The sequence below is a fragment of the Salvelinus sp. IW2-2015 genome, linkage group LG13 (assembly GCF_002910315.2).
Source record: "Salvelinus sp. IW2-2015 linkage group LG13, ASM291031v2, whole genome shotgun sequence".
Classification (NCBI taxonomy): domain Eukaryota; kingdom Metazoa; phylum Chordata; class Actinopteri; order Salmoniformes; family Salmonidae; genus Salvelinus; species Salvelinus sp. IW2-2015.
The window spans coordinates 48779868-48795986 of NC_036853.1; the positions used below are offsets into that span (position 1 = coordinate 48779868).

At 38.1% G+C, this 16119-nt stretch overlaps 2 protein-coding genes across 3 annotated transcripts in view; both read left to right on the forward strand.

Annotated features, from left to right (window-relative positions):
* LOC111971315 (uncharacterized) overlaps positions 1–16119 on the forward strand; it is a 244714-nt gene that overhangs the window by 118954 nt on the left and 109641 nt on the right. The gene's annotated exons all lie outside the window — the stretch shown is intronic.
* Positions 3324–16119, forward strand: part of LOC111971314 (uncharacterized) — a 22139-nt gene continuing 9343 nt past the window's right edge. Inside the window, exons 1-3 of one of the 2 annotated variants that reach the window (XM_023998069.2) lie at positions 3334–3847; positions 4253–4383; positions 4582–6148. In XM_023998069.2, the coding sequence (XP_023853837.2) occupies positions 3571–3847; positions 4253–4383; positions 4582–5691 (1518 nt within the window). In that variant the 5' untranslated portion in view covers positions 3334–3570 and the 3' untranslated portion in view covers positions 5692–6148. Of the gene's footprint in view, positions 3848–4252; positions 4384–4581; positions 6149–16119 lie in introns of those variants that run through there. The other variant, XM_070446414.1, reaches the window with a different exon arrangement.

The following is a 16119-nucleotide window of genomic DNA, read 5'->3' on the forward strand; positions in this document are numbered from 1 at the left end:
GTAAAAATACTTTAAAGTCCTACGTTTTTTGGAGGTATCTGTACTCTACTATTTATACTTTTACAACTTTTAATTCACTACATAAATAATGTCGTTTTTACTCTAAACATTTTCCATGACACCCAAAAGTACTCCTTACATGATGAATACTTAGCAGGACAGGAAAATTGTCAAATATACACACTTATCAGGAGAAAACGTGGTCATCCCTACTGCCTCTGATCTGGCAGACTCACTGAATACAAATGCGTCATTTGTAAATGATGTCTGAGTGTTGGAGTGTACCCCTGGCTATTCGTTAATTATAAAAACAAGAAAACGGTGCATCTGCTTTGCTTAATATCAGGAATATGAAATGATTTATACTTTTACTTTTGATACTTAAATATATTTGASCAATTACCTTTACTTTTATACTTAAGTATATTTAGAACCAAATGCTTTTACTTATACTGAAGTAGTAMTTTACTGGGRGACTTAAACTTTTACTTGAGTAACTTTCTATTAAGGTATCTATACRTTTACTCAAGTATGACAATTGTGTACTTTTTCCACCACTGAGAGTAAATAGCTACCTTACTGAGTAACGTTAGTTATCTTCACTTTCTTCCAGTAGTAGACTACTACTCAGTCTGTCAAAGTCGCCAGCTTTTTATTGATTTCAAGAAATGAAACGCACCATACCAACGTCAATGATGCAACTTTTGCTCTATTTGTTGTATCTGAAAATAAGCAATTATACTCGTAACCATGTCTAATTCGTTKGCTAGCTTYCTTAGTTCACATGTAGKGTGGTATTTAGCTTGTTATCWGTCAGTCAATCGTTAATAGCTGGATGGACGCAGCAGTGCGACAGGCAGACTGCTTCTCCTCGAACACCCCGGTGAAAGGGATGCTGAGAGCCCATTGCTATCAATGTACGGACCAAAGTGAGCGTGAGACGTGGGCTTTGAATATTTCGGTTCACTACGTAATTCAAAGAACACCGCATTTTTTTTTTTTTTTTTATTCATAATAAAATCAACTTACATTGCTACATAAACATGTCTAGCACAACATCAGGTATTAACTAATACTCAAACATACAAAAATATCAATTAAAAAATATATCAAAATTAACAATTTAAGTGCAATTATATCACTCTGAAATATATTTTTATTGATTCATGAAGATGTTATTCTTGTTGTTATTCACTAGTGGTTAATGTTTTATACGATAAATATCAATCAGAAAATTTTCATTTTGTATGAATTTTGGAATCTTTGTTGTTAAGTATTTGGCACAAAGAATAAAAATTAACAATCATTTCAGTGGTTTTGTTATCATTGCAATAGTAACTATTTATATATTTAATGTTAATATAGGCAGTGTTCATAATGGTAATAAGTACTTTGCAAGGTTTCCCAAATTCTGACCAAATTTACATTCAAAGAACAAGTGAACAGATTCTCACCTTCTTTTTTCACAGAAACGCAGATATCATCAATAGCCACAATAGCCAAAATGGATACATGATCTAGTAAAATTTTGAAGTGCACTTCCTTAACTTTGTTTGGTATAACAGTATTTGTAAGGCCTAAACATGCATTTTTTTTCTAGACATGTCAGGAATAAGCATGTTCAGAAAAACTTCCTCTTCGGTGTAGTTGGGTTTTGTGAATGAAGAATTTGTCTTTATAATTTTATTACAACAGAGATCTCTCAAGTAAGCCCACGCTTCCAATCTGAGTTCTGGATAAACTTTGTGATCATTCCAAAATTAGATGATGTTTTCAAAAGTGTAGTTAGACACCACTGGAACGGCTTGATCACAGAATAAACTCTCTGAAAGGTATTGGAAAACTCTTTCAAATGTTACAAATTGTTATAATGTGAGAATATTACCTTGATGTCGAATATCATACAGAAGTCAGTATTCCTCTCATGCCAGCTGGGGTGAACAATGACCTATTCCTTACAGTTATGTCTGAATTTTCCCAAAAGAGCTTTATGAGGGAAAATTGTGCAGGAAATATTTTCCAGGCCATTAAGCTTGTTGTGTGAAACCCAATTTAGCAGGTAATCTTTCAGGAATATAATTACATTTCAGTAAAATTGAAGACCTCCCAATTTATTAAACACATTATTTGGAATGAAATACATATTGAATCAGTATCGATAACATTTTTTTACACCAGTTTTCTTGAAAGTGTTATTTTATGTCAACAAATCCAACATTCTAGACCGCCTTCAGCTCTTTTGTTAGAAAGAAGATTTTTTTAAGTTTGTAAGACTTATTTTTCAGATGAAGTCAAGAAAGTCTTATTGATCTCTTTACAAGTGCTGGATTTCAATATATGAGGGGTACACAAAACGAGACAGTCCCTCTGCCTTGGACAGAAGTAATTGTTGGTGAAACCTAACCTTGTTGGTGAAACCTTATTTCATTGATTCCGAAGCCTGATAAAGACCCTTCTCTCATTGACAATTGGAGACCAATTACTTTATTAAATGTTGATTACAAATTGATTGCTCTGGTTTATGCCAAAAGATTAAAGAAAGGAATAGATACCATTATAAATGAGACTCAAACAGGATTTATGAAGGGCCGTCACATAAGCTCTAACATTTGTTTAGTCTTGGACCTTATAGATTATTCAGATGCAATTGACTCAGATGCAGTTGTCCTATTTCTGGACTTCTGTAAAGCCTTTGACACAATTGAACATTCATTTCTCTTTAGGTCTCTTAAACTTTTGGGATTTGGTGAAAATTTTATTAAAGTAATTTGCATGTTTTACAATGATATAAATAGTTCTGTGCTACTTAACCTACCAAAAGATTTAGTATCAACAGAAGTGTACAACAGGGATGCCCAATTTCGCAATTTTTATTCATTTTGGTTGTGGAACTTCTATCTCTAGATATTCTGAATGATGCAAATTTGTATGGCTTAACCATTTTTAACAAAGAAATCAAAATTTCCCAACTGGCTGATGATACTACTCTTTTCTTAAGAGACAAAGACCAGGTCGCACATGCCCTTAATGCTATAACTGCATTTTCTATTGCATCAGGATTAATGCTGAATGTTTCTAAATGTGAAATCTTATGTTTATTTGACTCTGATGATAAAGAAATWGAAAATATTCCTGTAAAGGACTGTGTTAAATATTTAGGAATACATCTGTCAAAAAACCACTTAGTCAGACAACATTGGAATTTCTCTCCTAAAATTAAGAGAACTACAAATATATTTAATAATTGGCTACAAAGAGATCGTTCTATACTTGGGAGCGCATTTCTTTTTCATTTAACAACACCCTTTGAGCTATGACGCCAACCAATAAGATCCCCTTCTCTTCAGTTTAACCGGAAGTGAACAGCGACCAAGTACAATTTCCACGTTAGCATTTTTATTTGTGCTATTTGGACGTTTATTAACACCCTGGAACTCAAAATATGACTAATTGAACTGCACCGAATCACATACTTACACCCTGTAGTATTTAATTCGCGTTGGAGACAGGGCTTGGTTGATAAATGTTATCTAGGTAACGCTAGTTAGTTAGCTGTGAACATTAGCCAACATGGCTAACTGTGTGGTTTTTCACACTCAAATAGCCTCCATCATGGAGGTGCTAGCGAATGCAGCTGTGGCAGATATCTGTAAGCTCGTAGACGACGACTATGCAGTGTTTCGTTTGGAAATAACTCAAAGCCAGAAAGAAAACAGGGCATTGCGGAGGAAACTACATCTATTGGAACTGAAGGTGGCACGGGAGCGCGCAGATAGAACAACGCGAGAGCGCGTCCTTGCTAGTCGTCCCAGTAGTGTCAAGATCCTCGACGGAGGAATGGAAAGAGGTACGCACATTTTTCAGAACGAAGAGGCTGCAGGGCCTGTCGCCCGTTCCATGCTGCACATGTGTGACTTTAGATGTCTTAACCAGATATGGTGAAATGGGTCTTGGTCAGTTTGTTGGATAGTATGCAATAATTGCTTGGCTATTTTGCACAATGACAAAATATAATATTCTAACCAGATAATTGATTTACGTTATGTCCTATTATTTACTTATTGAAAACAACATGCTGCATTGAACATAGTCAATCAATCTATAAATAGTATATCAAGAAGTTATGTGAAGTGTTACCTTACATCCTTGTCAATTCTAAACAGTGTCAAAACGGTCAATAGTGTACAATATAGTGTTGAGCATTGACAGTAGKTAAACCTAACAATGTATTTTCCCCCAATCACTCTCTCAGGTGAAGGACATCTCACTGGAGGCTTCAGGAGCTTTGTGAAGCCAGCGGGACACAAAACATGGAGAGATGACCAACCAATCACTGTTGATGAGGGGAGTGGAACCTCAACCCAGAACGTTATCGTTATAGAGGTTAGTGTAATAGTATTACATCAAAATTACAGTACATCAAATGTGGCCAGTTTATTTCAGAAAGGCTCCCCTCAGCTATTCACTTGCTTACATGTACATCCTCATTTATCTGCCATAGGGGAGTTTGTGAGACTTCCCTATGACAATGTTATCTAATCCTACTTATGTACCGGTAATAACCTCCTTTCTTCTTGTCAGCCTGCAGATGCAGAGGCTGCAGGTCCTGGGGTCAAGCTGGAGAGGTCTGAAGGAGAGGAGGACCCACGACACAGCAGAAACATCCAAACTGGAGCGGCTGGAGCGCCCCCTGTAGCCACGGAGGACCCCACCACAACCCTAGTGCCGCCCAGGATCCGACGCAGCATCACAGAGGACAGTGGAACGCAGAACGCTGTCCTCAAGTCAGAGACAGACACAGAGACTTTAACTGTAACACAAAGGCTTTTACACACAGGATCTGACCACAGGTCAGACCCAGAGATACTGGAGCTGGGGGGACTGGGCTGTCGTTCTGCTCCCGGCTCAGAGTATTTACTTTACGGTAACCCGAGGACAGTTCTGTCCCATCAGGACTCCGGTGACGCATTACAGACTGGCAATGATCCATCTTGTTCTTACACTGCAGAGACAGGGATGATACCTGGTGACATGCCTGTGGGCTTAGATACACAGACTAATCCAATGAGAGGGGACTGGAACCGGTACAGTACTAGTGTGTACTCTGAAGACTGCCTGGATGAGAAAGGGGAGGGTCTGGCCTTAGATGATGTGACTGTGAAAGTGGAGGGCGACYCTCCTCTGACATGGAATGAAGTCGAGACTCATTTAGGAGGACACTCGCAGGACAACAGCAGTGACTTCTTAGACTACAGGGAAAACTTAGAGTCAAATCTAAATGTCACAACCAARTCCTCTTTACACTCAGTGTCCATGTCAATGGCACCTTCCGATTCACAAGGCCTGTTCGATCAGGTATTGAACTCAAATGACCAAAGGTCCAAGGCTCGGGGAGGGGGAGCAAAAACTYGCGGTAAAGAGAAGCGGTTCCTTTGCATGTTCTGTAATAAAGGCTTCAGCTGCCCCCAGAAGGTGGAGATTCACCAGAGGGTCCACACAGGGGAAAAACCCTACAGCTGTACCCAGTGTCACATGCGCTTCGCCCATGCTGGCAACCTCAAGAGGCACCAGAGGGTTCACACAGGGGAGAAACCCTACAGCTGTCCCCAGTGTGAGAAAAGGTTCTCCCACCAGCACCATCTGAAGATGCACCTGAAGGTCCACACGGGAGAGAGGCCATTCAGAGAGTAACTACCTTAGGATACAGCAGCAGAAAAAACATTCCACTCTATAACATAGAAAGTAACCATTCCACTTGATAGCTTCTGACTTTGACATCAAACCCTGAATTAAAGACAAAGATGAGTGTTGTCAACAGAAAAGATCCACAGATGCATTTTGGAATAATGTGAGTAACAGATTTCAGTGTTAAATATTCCTGGGTAGAATATTGCATCCAGACATTGTGATATATAAGGCATATAAAAGCCTAATGAGTCTGTTACATATTGTGTTTGTACTGTGTAGGATATATGATGTTCACAAATTTCATTACTTCCATTCAACTACTTATTTTTTTGCCCAAGACACTTTTAATGAGTATATTAATGCAGTCTATCAAGTTCATGCAGATGTATGTGTGTTTTTCATATGGTGAATTTAAAACGTGTATGTTTAATAAATAAACATTTTGACTTTGTTCTCCTTATTTGAAACTCCCTTTAATATACATCACATCTGATCTCACCCTATTCTGCATAAACCCGACAGAGCTTTATAACCAATATACACTTACTAAATATACCTAGGTTTGGGCTAGGCCCCTTAGTTCCAGTGAAGGGAAATCTTAACACTACAGAATACAATGACATTCTAGACGATTCTGTGCTTCCAACTTTGTGGCAACAGTTTGGGGAAGCCCTTTCCTGTTTCAGCATGACAATGCTCCCGTGCACAAAGCGAGGTCCATACAGAGTTGGTTTGTCGAGATTGGTGTGGAAGAACTTGACTGGCCTGCACAGAGCCCTGACCTCAATTCCATCAAACACATTTGGGATGAATTGGAATGCCGACTGCGAGCCAGGTCTAATCGTCCAACATCAGTCAAATCAAATGTTGTTTGTCAKATACACGTGTTTAGCAGATGTTATTGCGGGTGCAGCGAAATGCTTGTACCCGACCTCACTAATGCTCGTGACTGAATGGAAGCAAGTCCCCGCAGCAAAGTTCCAACATCTAGTGGAAAGCCTTCCAAGAAGAGTGGAGGCTGTTATAGCAGCAAAGGGGGGACCAWCTCCATATTAATGCCAATGATTTTGGAATGAGATGTTCGACGAGCAGGTGTCCACATACTTTTGGTCATGTAGTGTATTATGTCAGGGCCCGTATCCACAAAGCATCTCAGAGTAGGAGTGATGATCTAGGATCAGTTTAGCCTTTTAAATCATAATGAATAAGACTATGATGGGGACCTGGCCAAGGTTTTGATAAATGTTGTCTTAAAGATGCACTATGCAGAAATCGCTCCACCATTTCCTGGTTGCTAAAATTCTAATAGTTTGCCTAATTTCAGTTTGTGACAAAACAAGCAAATATTTTTACTTAATATTAACACCATTTGAAATGTAGATTTTGATAGACCAATGTATCAGCTATTACACCACGTAAAGGAACAACCTTATTCCTTCATTTTTWAAATAAAATGCAGCTAACTTGATTTATGTCAACTCCGTCAGACACCATGAAAGGCATTTCATTTTMACATGTATTGTGTTTAAAGGCTTTGATTGTATAATCCTAGATTATTCAAATATGTAATACAAACCTCCAAATGTTTGGCATGTTTTTCTAGATTCAGAACATTAAACAACATGTATAAAGCAAACATMATCCCTTAGGTCTAGCAAAGCAAGTACTTCAATAGCTTAAGCATATGTTGCAGAACAGTGATTCAAATATTTTTTCATCATATTTACAAAGAAGTTGATCTTAAGGGCCTGGTCACTTTAATAAGTAACAGAGTTGACAACAAATACTCAAACCAACATATTTTCCWCCTATAAAAATAAAAAGTTCCATACAAACATTTGTAAAATATAAAAAATGCTTCATTTGAAAATCCCCAACAAAAACATACACATTTTATCAGATCTTTCCGCACTCTGACAGAGTTGATGTTATAAAATAAAATCAAGCTTTGTTTATACAGCAAATCAGACATGGAATGCAATGTGCTTCACAGGAAAAAAAACWAATAAAAAACAATGTAAGAAACATAACAGGATAAACAACAAAAGAATAACAATKAAAACTGAATGACTAAAAAGCACCCTAAGGAAAAGCAAAGCTAAAAAGGTGTGTTTTAACATCTATGTTAAAACAGAAGATCTAGCTAAGTTAGCTACAGAATGTAATGGAGAAATCGCACCTTTCTGCATCAAGTACCTCTGGCTTCATCTTAGCAGGTTGAGGGACTAACTTACGTCGACTAGCTACTTCTAGCTAGCATGACTATAGCCAGTAGCCAGGTAGGCCTAACTAGTCAGTTAGCCAGCTTACTAGCTTGCAAACATTAGCCAGCTAGTGCTAGCTAYCCACCTAGTGCAAGTCAATTTCAGTTATTGATTTCGTTCTACTGGCATGCTAACTTCATGATAAGTTCAGCATCTTAGCTAACATCTTGGCTAATATTTTAGCTAATATTTTGAACTTCCTATCACACAAAGGTCTAATCCTTTCTCTGTACTGCCGACACTACAGATCCACCAAGACTGTAAACAACCCCATATGCACTGTGAATAACTAATACGGGGTGTTTACTTCCGGGTATGAACAAAAATGAAAATGGGATAATTTTGTTTTCTGTTACTCAACGCACAATTTTGAAACAATTAGTTGATATCCAATTTTCGTTCTTAAAATCATGAAACCAAACACAATAAATGAACCATTTCCCAGCAAAGCTGTCATCAAGGCAAATGGTGGCTACTTTGAAMWATCTCAAATATAAAATGATTTGGATTTGTTTAACACTTTTTTGGTTACTACATGATTCCATATGTGTTATTTCATAGTTTTGATGTCTTCACTATTATTATACAATGTAGAAAATAGTTAAAATAAAGAAAAACCCTGGAATGAGTAGGTGTGTCCAAACTTTTGACTGGTACGGTATATACTGTATATTATTTATTTTTTGTCAAGTGCCAGTTTCATGAGAATAACCCAGATAAGCTTGTGTTGTGAGCTCTGTTGAGAAACAGTTAAGAGGGACTTGACTTTAGCATGTTTTGGTCGTTGTTGCATTGATGAACACAGTGACATGGTGACATACATCAGTATAAATACAGCCAACCTTGAGTGTGTGACTTGTGTGGCTGAGTAAGTCAATTATTGAGTGACAATGTTTGCTACAGCCATGGGAGATTTTTGTCGACATGGTGCCGTAACAGCAGCCAGAGATGGATCCCTTCTGTACATTTTAAAAATATTTTTAATCATTAGGTGTTTTAAGTGCTTTTTTGGAATGGAATTGTTTCAATTGACTTCCTGTTTTTTTCTGAATTCATATTTTGATCATAATCTGATAATTTTGATGATTCAAATCAGTTAACTGGCTTGAGGGGAAAAGAGGAAAGGGTCTCGTAAAAGTGGCAACTGAAGTGTGATAAACTATTCTGACCATGAACATTGTGTGCTGAGATTCCAGCGCCTTTGTGGCTGCTCTTGAGTATCATCACCCAAGTGGGTGCTACAAGGTGTTAAGCCTTGTACACTTCGGTTGCGTCAAACTGTATGCTTTCAGGCAGAAGTCTATTCATTTCCTTGGGAGGCAATCTGCACCGCTGCAATTCAATTCAATTTCAATTTAAAGGCTTTATTGGCATGGGAAACATATGTTAACATTGCCAAAGCAAGTGACGTGGATAAAACAAAAGTGAAATAAACAATACAAATTAACAGTAAACATTACACTCAGAGAAGTTCCAAAAGAATAAAGACATTTCAAATGTCATATTATGTCTATATAGTGTTGTAATTATATGCAAATAGTTTAAGTACAAAAGGGAAAATACATAAACATAAATATGGGTTTGTATTTCTCTGCAGATGAAGGCTCCGTTTGAAATTTTCCAAACTGTGCAGTCTTCTTTAGTCAGGCCAGATTCCATCGAAGAATCGGAAGTTACCAAACCACAGAAGATGAAAATTTGTGATTTTCGAAGATGGGTTTATGGGATAGCTAGCAACTTGTAAACATTTACCCATTCCTATAAGTGAGTACTATTTTAATAGTACATWAAAAAATAAGACGCATTGGCAGTGTCGTGGCTGAATCAGAATTAGTTAGGTAACATAGATAAATAAAATGTTTTATTTGTCTTCATATTATGCTTATGTGGGATACTTGTCAGTTAGAATGTCTCTTTTTGGACTATACTGTGGGCAGTTGCATTGGCCTTCCTCTCTAGGGAAAAGTCACTTGGGGCCCAGAGAGGGGAGGAAAATGGCAGTGTCTGGAACCATTGTATTACCCCTCTGATGTGTTGAACTTATCTTTCATGGTATATGACCTAGAGAATCACTCTGGTATATGACCTAGAGAATCACTCACCTTTCTGAGCTTGTCCAGGAGAGGGTGTATTTGAGATGGGAGTATCTAGAATTGACAATTGATATATGCCATTGGATGAGGTAATATTTTCGTACTAAGTGGTACCAAGAACGAGATTAGAATCTCGTTTTAGGAGACCAAACTGAACGATAATTTATAGCTAATGCTATCTAGCTATGGGATACTCCTTTCAAGTAAAAGGTTCTTTGTGAACTGTTACTAAGATCTGTGGTRCGTCATGTAAGTTAGGAGGGGGTGTATCTTGGCTATAAAATATTCTAAGAATTGTGTTGTAAGGACTCTCAGAGAATTCATTTATAGACACTGAATTGATCTGAGAGTCAAAAAGGGCTATGGTGAAMCTCATATATAATTAAAGATGGACTTTATAATATAACTCTGACTTGTGTGTGGTTTGCTCTCATCATTTGGTAATACAGGAAATTGCCACGACAGCAGTTAAGCCAATTATACTTTATGACTGTTGCCTCCCGTTTTAGTTTTATTGTGATAATTATGATGGGTGAAGGTCACTAGCTACAATATAGCCTAGCTTTTAGGTAGCTAGCTAGCTGTTCTGTAAGATAYCTTGACTTGCTAGAAAGTTATAGAAACAAGTTAAGGAAAAAGTAAGTAAACAAAACATGATTTATTATCAAACTGAAAATGTTTATCTGTCTTGAATGCAACTTCCAATAATTTAGATACTACGCTCGTCGTCAGTAGCGGAACGAGAATGCATGAAGATGATGTACGGGTAATGAAATACAGTATTTTTCCCCAATTTAATCTTTATTTAATTTAATTTATTAATTTATTTGGGAAGTTGCATTGCAGTGGATCTTGTTTCAGTTGATAATAAATCATGTTTTGTTTACTTCTTTTTCCTTAACTTGTTTCTATAACTTTCTAGCAAGTTTCAGCATATCTTACAGTTAAGAAACAATTTTATTTACAATGACAGCCTACTGGGGAACAGTGGTTAACTTTGTTCAGGGGCAGAACGACCTTGTCAGCTCAGGGATTCATCCAGCAACCTTTCAGTTACTAGCCCAATGCTCTAACCACTAGGCTACCTGCCGCCCTGTACCAGTAAAAGTTTGGACACACCTACTCATTCGAGTGTTTTTCTTTTTACTATTTTCTACATTGTATCTGTGAACACATACAAACTAGTCACTGTTCTATTACCAATGTCAGTTAGAATAGGTGATATCTCACACACACAAAGATACTATATTGAAGTTTGAACAGGTCAGACTAAATATACCGGAGCGTGTGGATGGGTAGTCAGGCTTTCCTGACAAGCTGTGAAAATAGCAAGTGAAAGTGAATTAAATAATTTTTTGGAGGTCTAAACTCTTGCAATCATATTGATTTACATGTTATGATACCAACCTTTGCTCCTTCTGGTAAGTTTTGGTAGGTCCATTCATGACAAGTGGATCAGTCTTTCCGGGTAAGTCTCAGAGCTTTCCACACCTGGATTGTGCAACATTTGCCCATTATTCTTTTCAAAAATCTTCAGGCTCTGTCAAATTGTTTGTTGATCATTGCTAGACAACCATTTTCAGGCCTTGCCATAGATTTTCAAGCAGATTTAAGTCAAAACTGTAACTCGGTCACTCAAGAACATTCACGGTCTTCTTGGTAAGCAACTCCAGTGTAGATTTGGCCTTGTGTTTTAGGTTATTGCCCAGCTGAAAGGTAAATTAATCTCCCAGTGTCTGGTGGAAAGCAGACTGAACCAGATTTTCCTCTAGGATTTTACCTGTGCTTAGCTCTATTCTGTTTATTTTTTATGCTGAAAAACTCCCCAGTCCTTAACGATTACAAGCATACCCATAACATAATGCAGCCACTACTATGCTTGAAAATATGGAGAGTGGTACTCCGTGATGTTTTCTATTGGATTTGCCCGTGTAACGGATGTGAAATGGCTAGCTAGTTAGCAGGTACGCGCTAATAGCGTTTCAATCGGTTACGTCACTTGCTCTGAGACTAGAAGTAGGGTTTCCCCTTGCTCTACAAGAGCCGCGGCTTTTGTGGAGCGATGGGTAACGATGCTTCGTGGGCGTCAGTTGTTGATGTGTGCAGAAGGTCCCTGGTTCGAGCCCGGGTATGGGCGAGGGGACGGACTAAAGTTATACTGTTAGATTGATGCTGTTGACCTGGATCACTGGTTGCTGCGGAAAAGGAGGAGGTCGAAAGGGGGGTGAGTGTAATGGATGTGAAATGGCTAGCTAGTTAGCGGGTACGCGCTAATAGCGTTTCAATCGGTTACGTCACTTGCTCTGAGACTAGAAGTAGGGTTTCCCCTTGCTCTGCAAGAGCCGCGGCTTTTGTGGAGCGATGGGTAACGATGCTTCGTGGGTGACCGTTGTTGATGTGTGCAGAGGGTCCCTGGTTCGCGCCCGAGGGCGAGGGGACGGTTTAAAGTTATACTGTTACACCCGCAAACATAACACTTTGTATTCAGGACAAAAAATGAATTGCTTTGCCACAATTTTTGCAGTATTACTTTYGTGCCTATATTAGTGCCTTATTCTGTACAGGATTCCTCCTTTTCACTCTGTCAATTAGGTTAGTATTGTAGAGTAACTGCAATGTTGTTGATCATGCTTAGGTTTCTCCTATCACAGCCATTACACTCTGTAACTTTTTTAAAGTCACCATTGGCCTCATGGTGAAATCCCTAAGCAGTTTCCTTCCTCTTCGGCAACTGACTTAGGAAGGGCGCCTGTATCTTTGTAGTGACTTAGTGTATTGATACACCATCCAAAGTGTAATTTTATCAACTATCAATTCTGCTTTTTTCATTTTATTTATCCTCACCAATAGCTACCTTCTTTGTGATTCACTGAAAACCTCCCTGGTCTTTGTGGTTGAATCGTGTTTGAAAATCACTGCTCGACTGAGGATCTACAATAATGTATTGCGGTACAAATAGACTCATGCAAAAAAATCCAGGTTAAACAATCTATTGACACAGGAGTCCATTGCAACTTATTTGTGAATTGTAAGCAAATTTTGTACTCCTGAACTTTAGACTTGCCATGAAAGGGTTGAATAACTTTGATTCAAAATATTCAGACTTTTCTTTTAATTAATTTGTAAAAACATAATTCCACTGTAGATCAGTGACAAAAAAAAAATCTCATAAAAAATTCAGGATGTACAACCAAAAGTGGAAAGTCAAGTCCATGGTGTTTCTAAGCTGAATCTAGTTTACAACTAGACTGCGGGCTCATGTAGCTGCTTACGTAACAATTGAATGGCTATGCTTGGCTCTAAAGACAATGATAGATATTATCCCATATAAATGCATTTTGCATCATACACGGATTATTTCTCTATTTATTGATTAAATATGTAGATCAATTAAACAATTAAAAGTGACTCCAACACAACAAATGCTGCGTACACATTTTAAGAATCTAGCGAAATAAACCGCTTTCTTGATTTCACGCATGTGTCGGCATGGTTGTAAGCTCTGCAAAAACACATATACGTTTTTAGTACACAATTATGAATTTTATTACACAGTATGCATACACATTGATAGGCTATATAAAAAATATTATATATTAAAAATGCACTGAAACCAAAATGCCTTTAGTTTTTAGTAATCCTCTCAGTTCCGGCTCATTTTCAAGTCCTCTGGTGGTTACAGTGATGCCAACTTAGCAATTTTGTTGCTAGATTTAGCAACTTTTCAGACTACCCTGGCAACTTTTTTTGTCAAACAGCACCTAGCAACAAATTTAGCTACTTTTAAAAATGTATTTAGAACTTTTAGCAATTTTTGAAAAGTGACTCAAATGCTAAAATGCACGCATTTTCCCCTCTAAATGACACAAAAACGATTTTCTCTGTCACACACTCAGTCACAARACACGTGCCTGGCTGCAAAAGTGCATTGTGAGTGACGTCAGCAGCAGGCGCTCAGCTCGTGCACAGGCAGCAGCAGGACAGCAGAAATTTCKGCAAATTGCAAATCATTGTTGGCTGACTGCAGCAGTACGGGTTCYACGAGCCAAACCCAATGAATATAGTTGGTCACAAATGTTTGATCTTGAACAGAACTTACAACATCAATCAACATGTCTCAATSAAAAMTGTACAGCCAGAAGTACAGAAAAGAGTGGGAGTCTGTACCTGAACAAATGTCAAATCKTATTTTTCGCCAAGATGGCCAGTCAATTTGAGTAACGWTATTGTGTWTTCTARGTAATGACGCAGTTTTACATTATCACGCAATGACATCACAACGACATTTAGCAACAAAGCAACCTGCCTCTAGCAACTTACCCTGAAAATTAGTTGGCAACACTGGGTGGTTACAGTCCTAACCCTTGAACGGGTAYCACCATAGAAAGAAGCTGGCTTGATGAAAACGATGTCCATTTCGTCTGTTCTATTTGGTCGCAATGTCATTTGTTTTTAGATAAACAGCTCGTTTTTGAATGGTAACTGCGTTAAGGGTGGAGTTTTGGATGGGGTGAAGAGTACTGGAAAGGTGGGACTTTCAGGTTACAATAGGCTAAGCATACAGCAGATCGCCGATTGTCCTCACTTTGATTATGCTGTACAACATACTGTAGCACCATGACCTCTATTCATTTAAGTGYGCAGATTGGGGCATTCAGGAGGAACGGAAAACCAACTGAAGACATTTCAAAAATACTGGTAGACTTGGATTTTGGTCACGGACAGTGCTATTRGCAAATACTATCATCAGATGCCCGTTTTACGCCGAACTCGAAAGCCCAGGAAAATGTACAGGTACAGTAGGCGACAATACTGTAAAGTAGGCCTAATAATGCAAAAAATAATGCTATATAAATCAACTGCTGGTTTTTACTGTATGCTGCACATTTTTACATTGTATTCCATTTCCAGCGAGACACTTCAAGCCATCGACTCACTGATGAATGAAGACGATGAGCGATCAGCAAAGGCCATCAGGAATCTGCTGGCATCACCGCACAACATCGCTCAAATCAGTCAGAAGAAGACAGTTGAAGAAACCTGCATGGATTTATGGAAAGGCTCGGTAATTAATGTTATATATATATACTTCTTTTTTTTTAATTCTCAGAACATTAACCATGTGTGTTCGCTTCTTTTGTACTGTTCTGTAGTTTCGACCCAATGATTCGTCTGCCAAACAAAGCACTTTGCGTCCTGCAGGCCCAGGCATGGATCAAAGCTGACGAGACATTCAATGACGTCATCTTCACAGACGAATCAACCGTGGCGTAGTTGTAGCCTACGCCTCACGGACTGGTTATGTGAAATAATTCACTGTTGTCTCCTTTTCAGGTATCATGGCTTGAGATTTCTTTGAGGAATAAATCAGCAAGAGATATGTCAGAGAGGTGTTCCTGGGACCACATCGTTTCTTTCAAGGTAGGAATTATAGCAATATTTAGTTATGTTTAGGCCTATTTACATAGGCCTAAACATATAAAACGTATATTTCTATTATTGTACCTAATGTTGGCTGTTAGGCCCCCCCAAAAAAATTATTCTCCAAATGCAGGCAATGACCCAAAACACTGCCGCCCGGGTTTGCATTGCAAATGAGGGCATAAACTGGGTCAAGAGTAAGTAGACCTTTATGTAGTAAAATAAAGGTTACATAAAAAAATGTATACATAAATAAAAGACCTACAACACCTACGGTAGGCCTACAGTATATCTAAAAATATATATTTTTCATCTCTACATGTAGGTCTCCTGATTTAGACCCGATCGAACTTGTTTGGTGTCAACTGAAAACATTCATCCGTAACTCTGCCAAGCCGACAAGCAAAGATCAAGATGTTTTGGCTAGAGAAATTGACGATACAACAACTCAACAAATACATTGATCATCTGAGCAAGGTTTAACCCGTGGTCGTGGAGCTGGGTGGAAGTGTGACTAAAATGGAGTTTTTTAATAAACATACTGAATTTGAATGTTTTTTTCTCTTGTTATTTATTTAATGAAAGCATAGTGGTTGATGAACAGAAATACTGTACTGGCTGTTTTGGAGTAGAATATGTAACACTTAAGCATG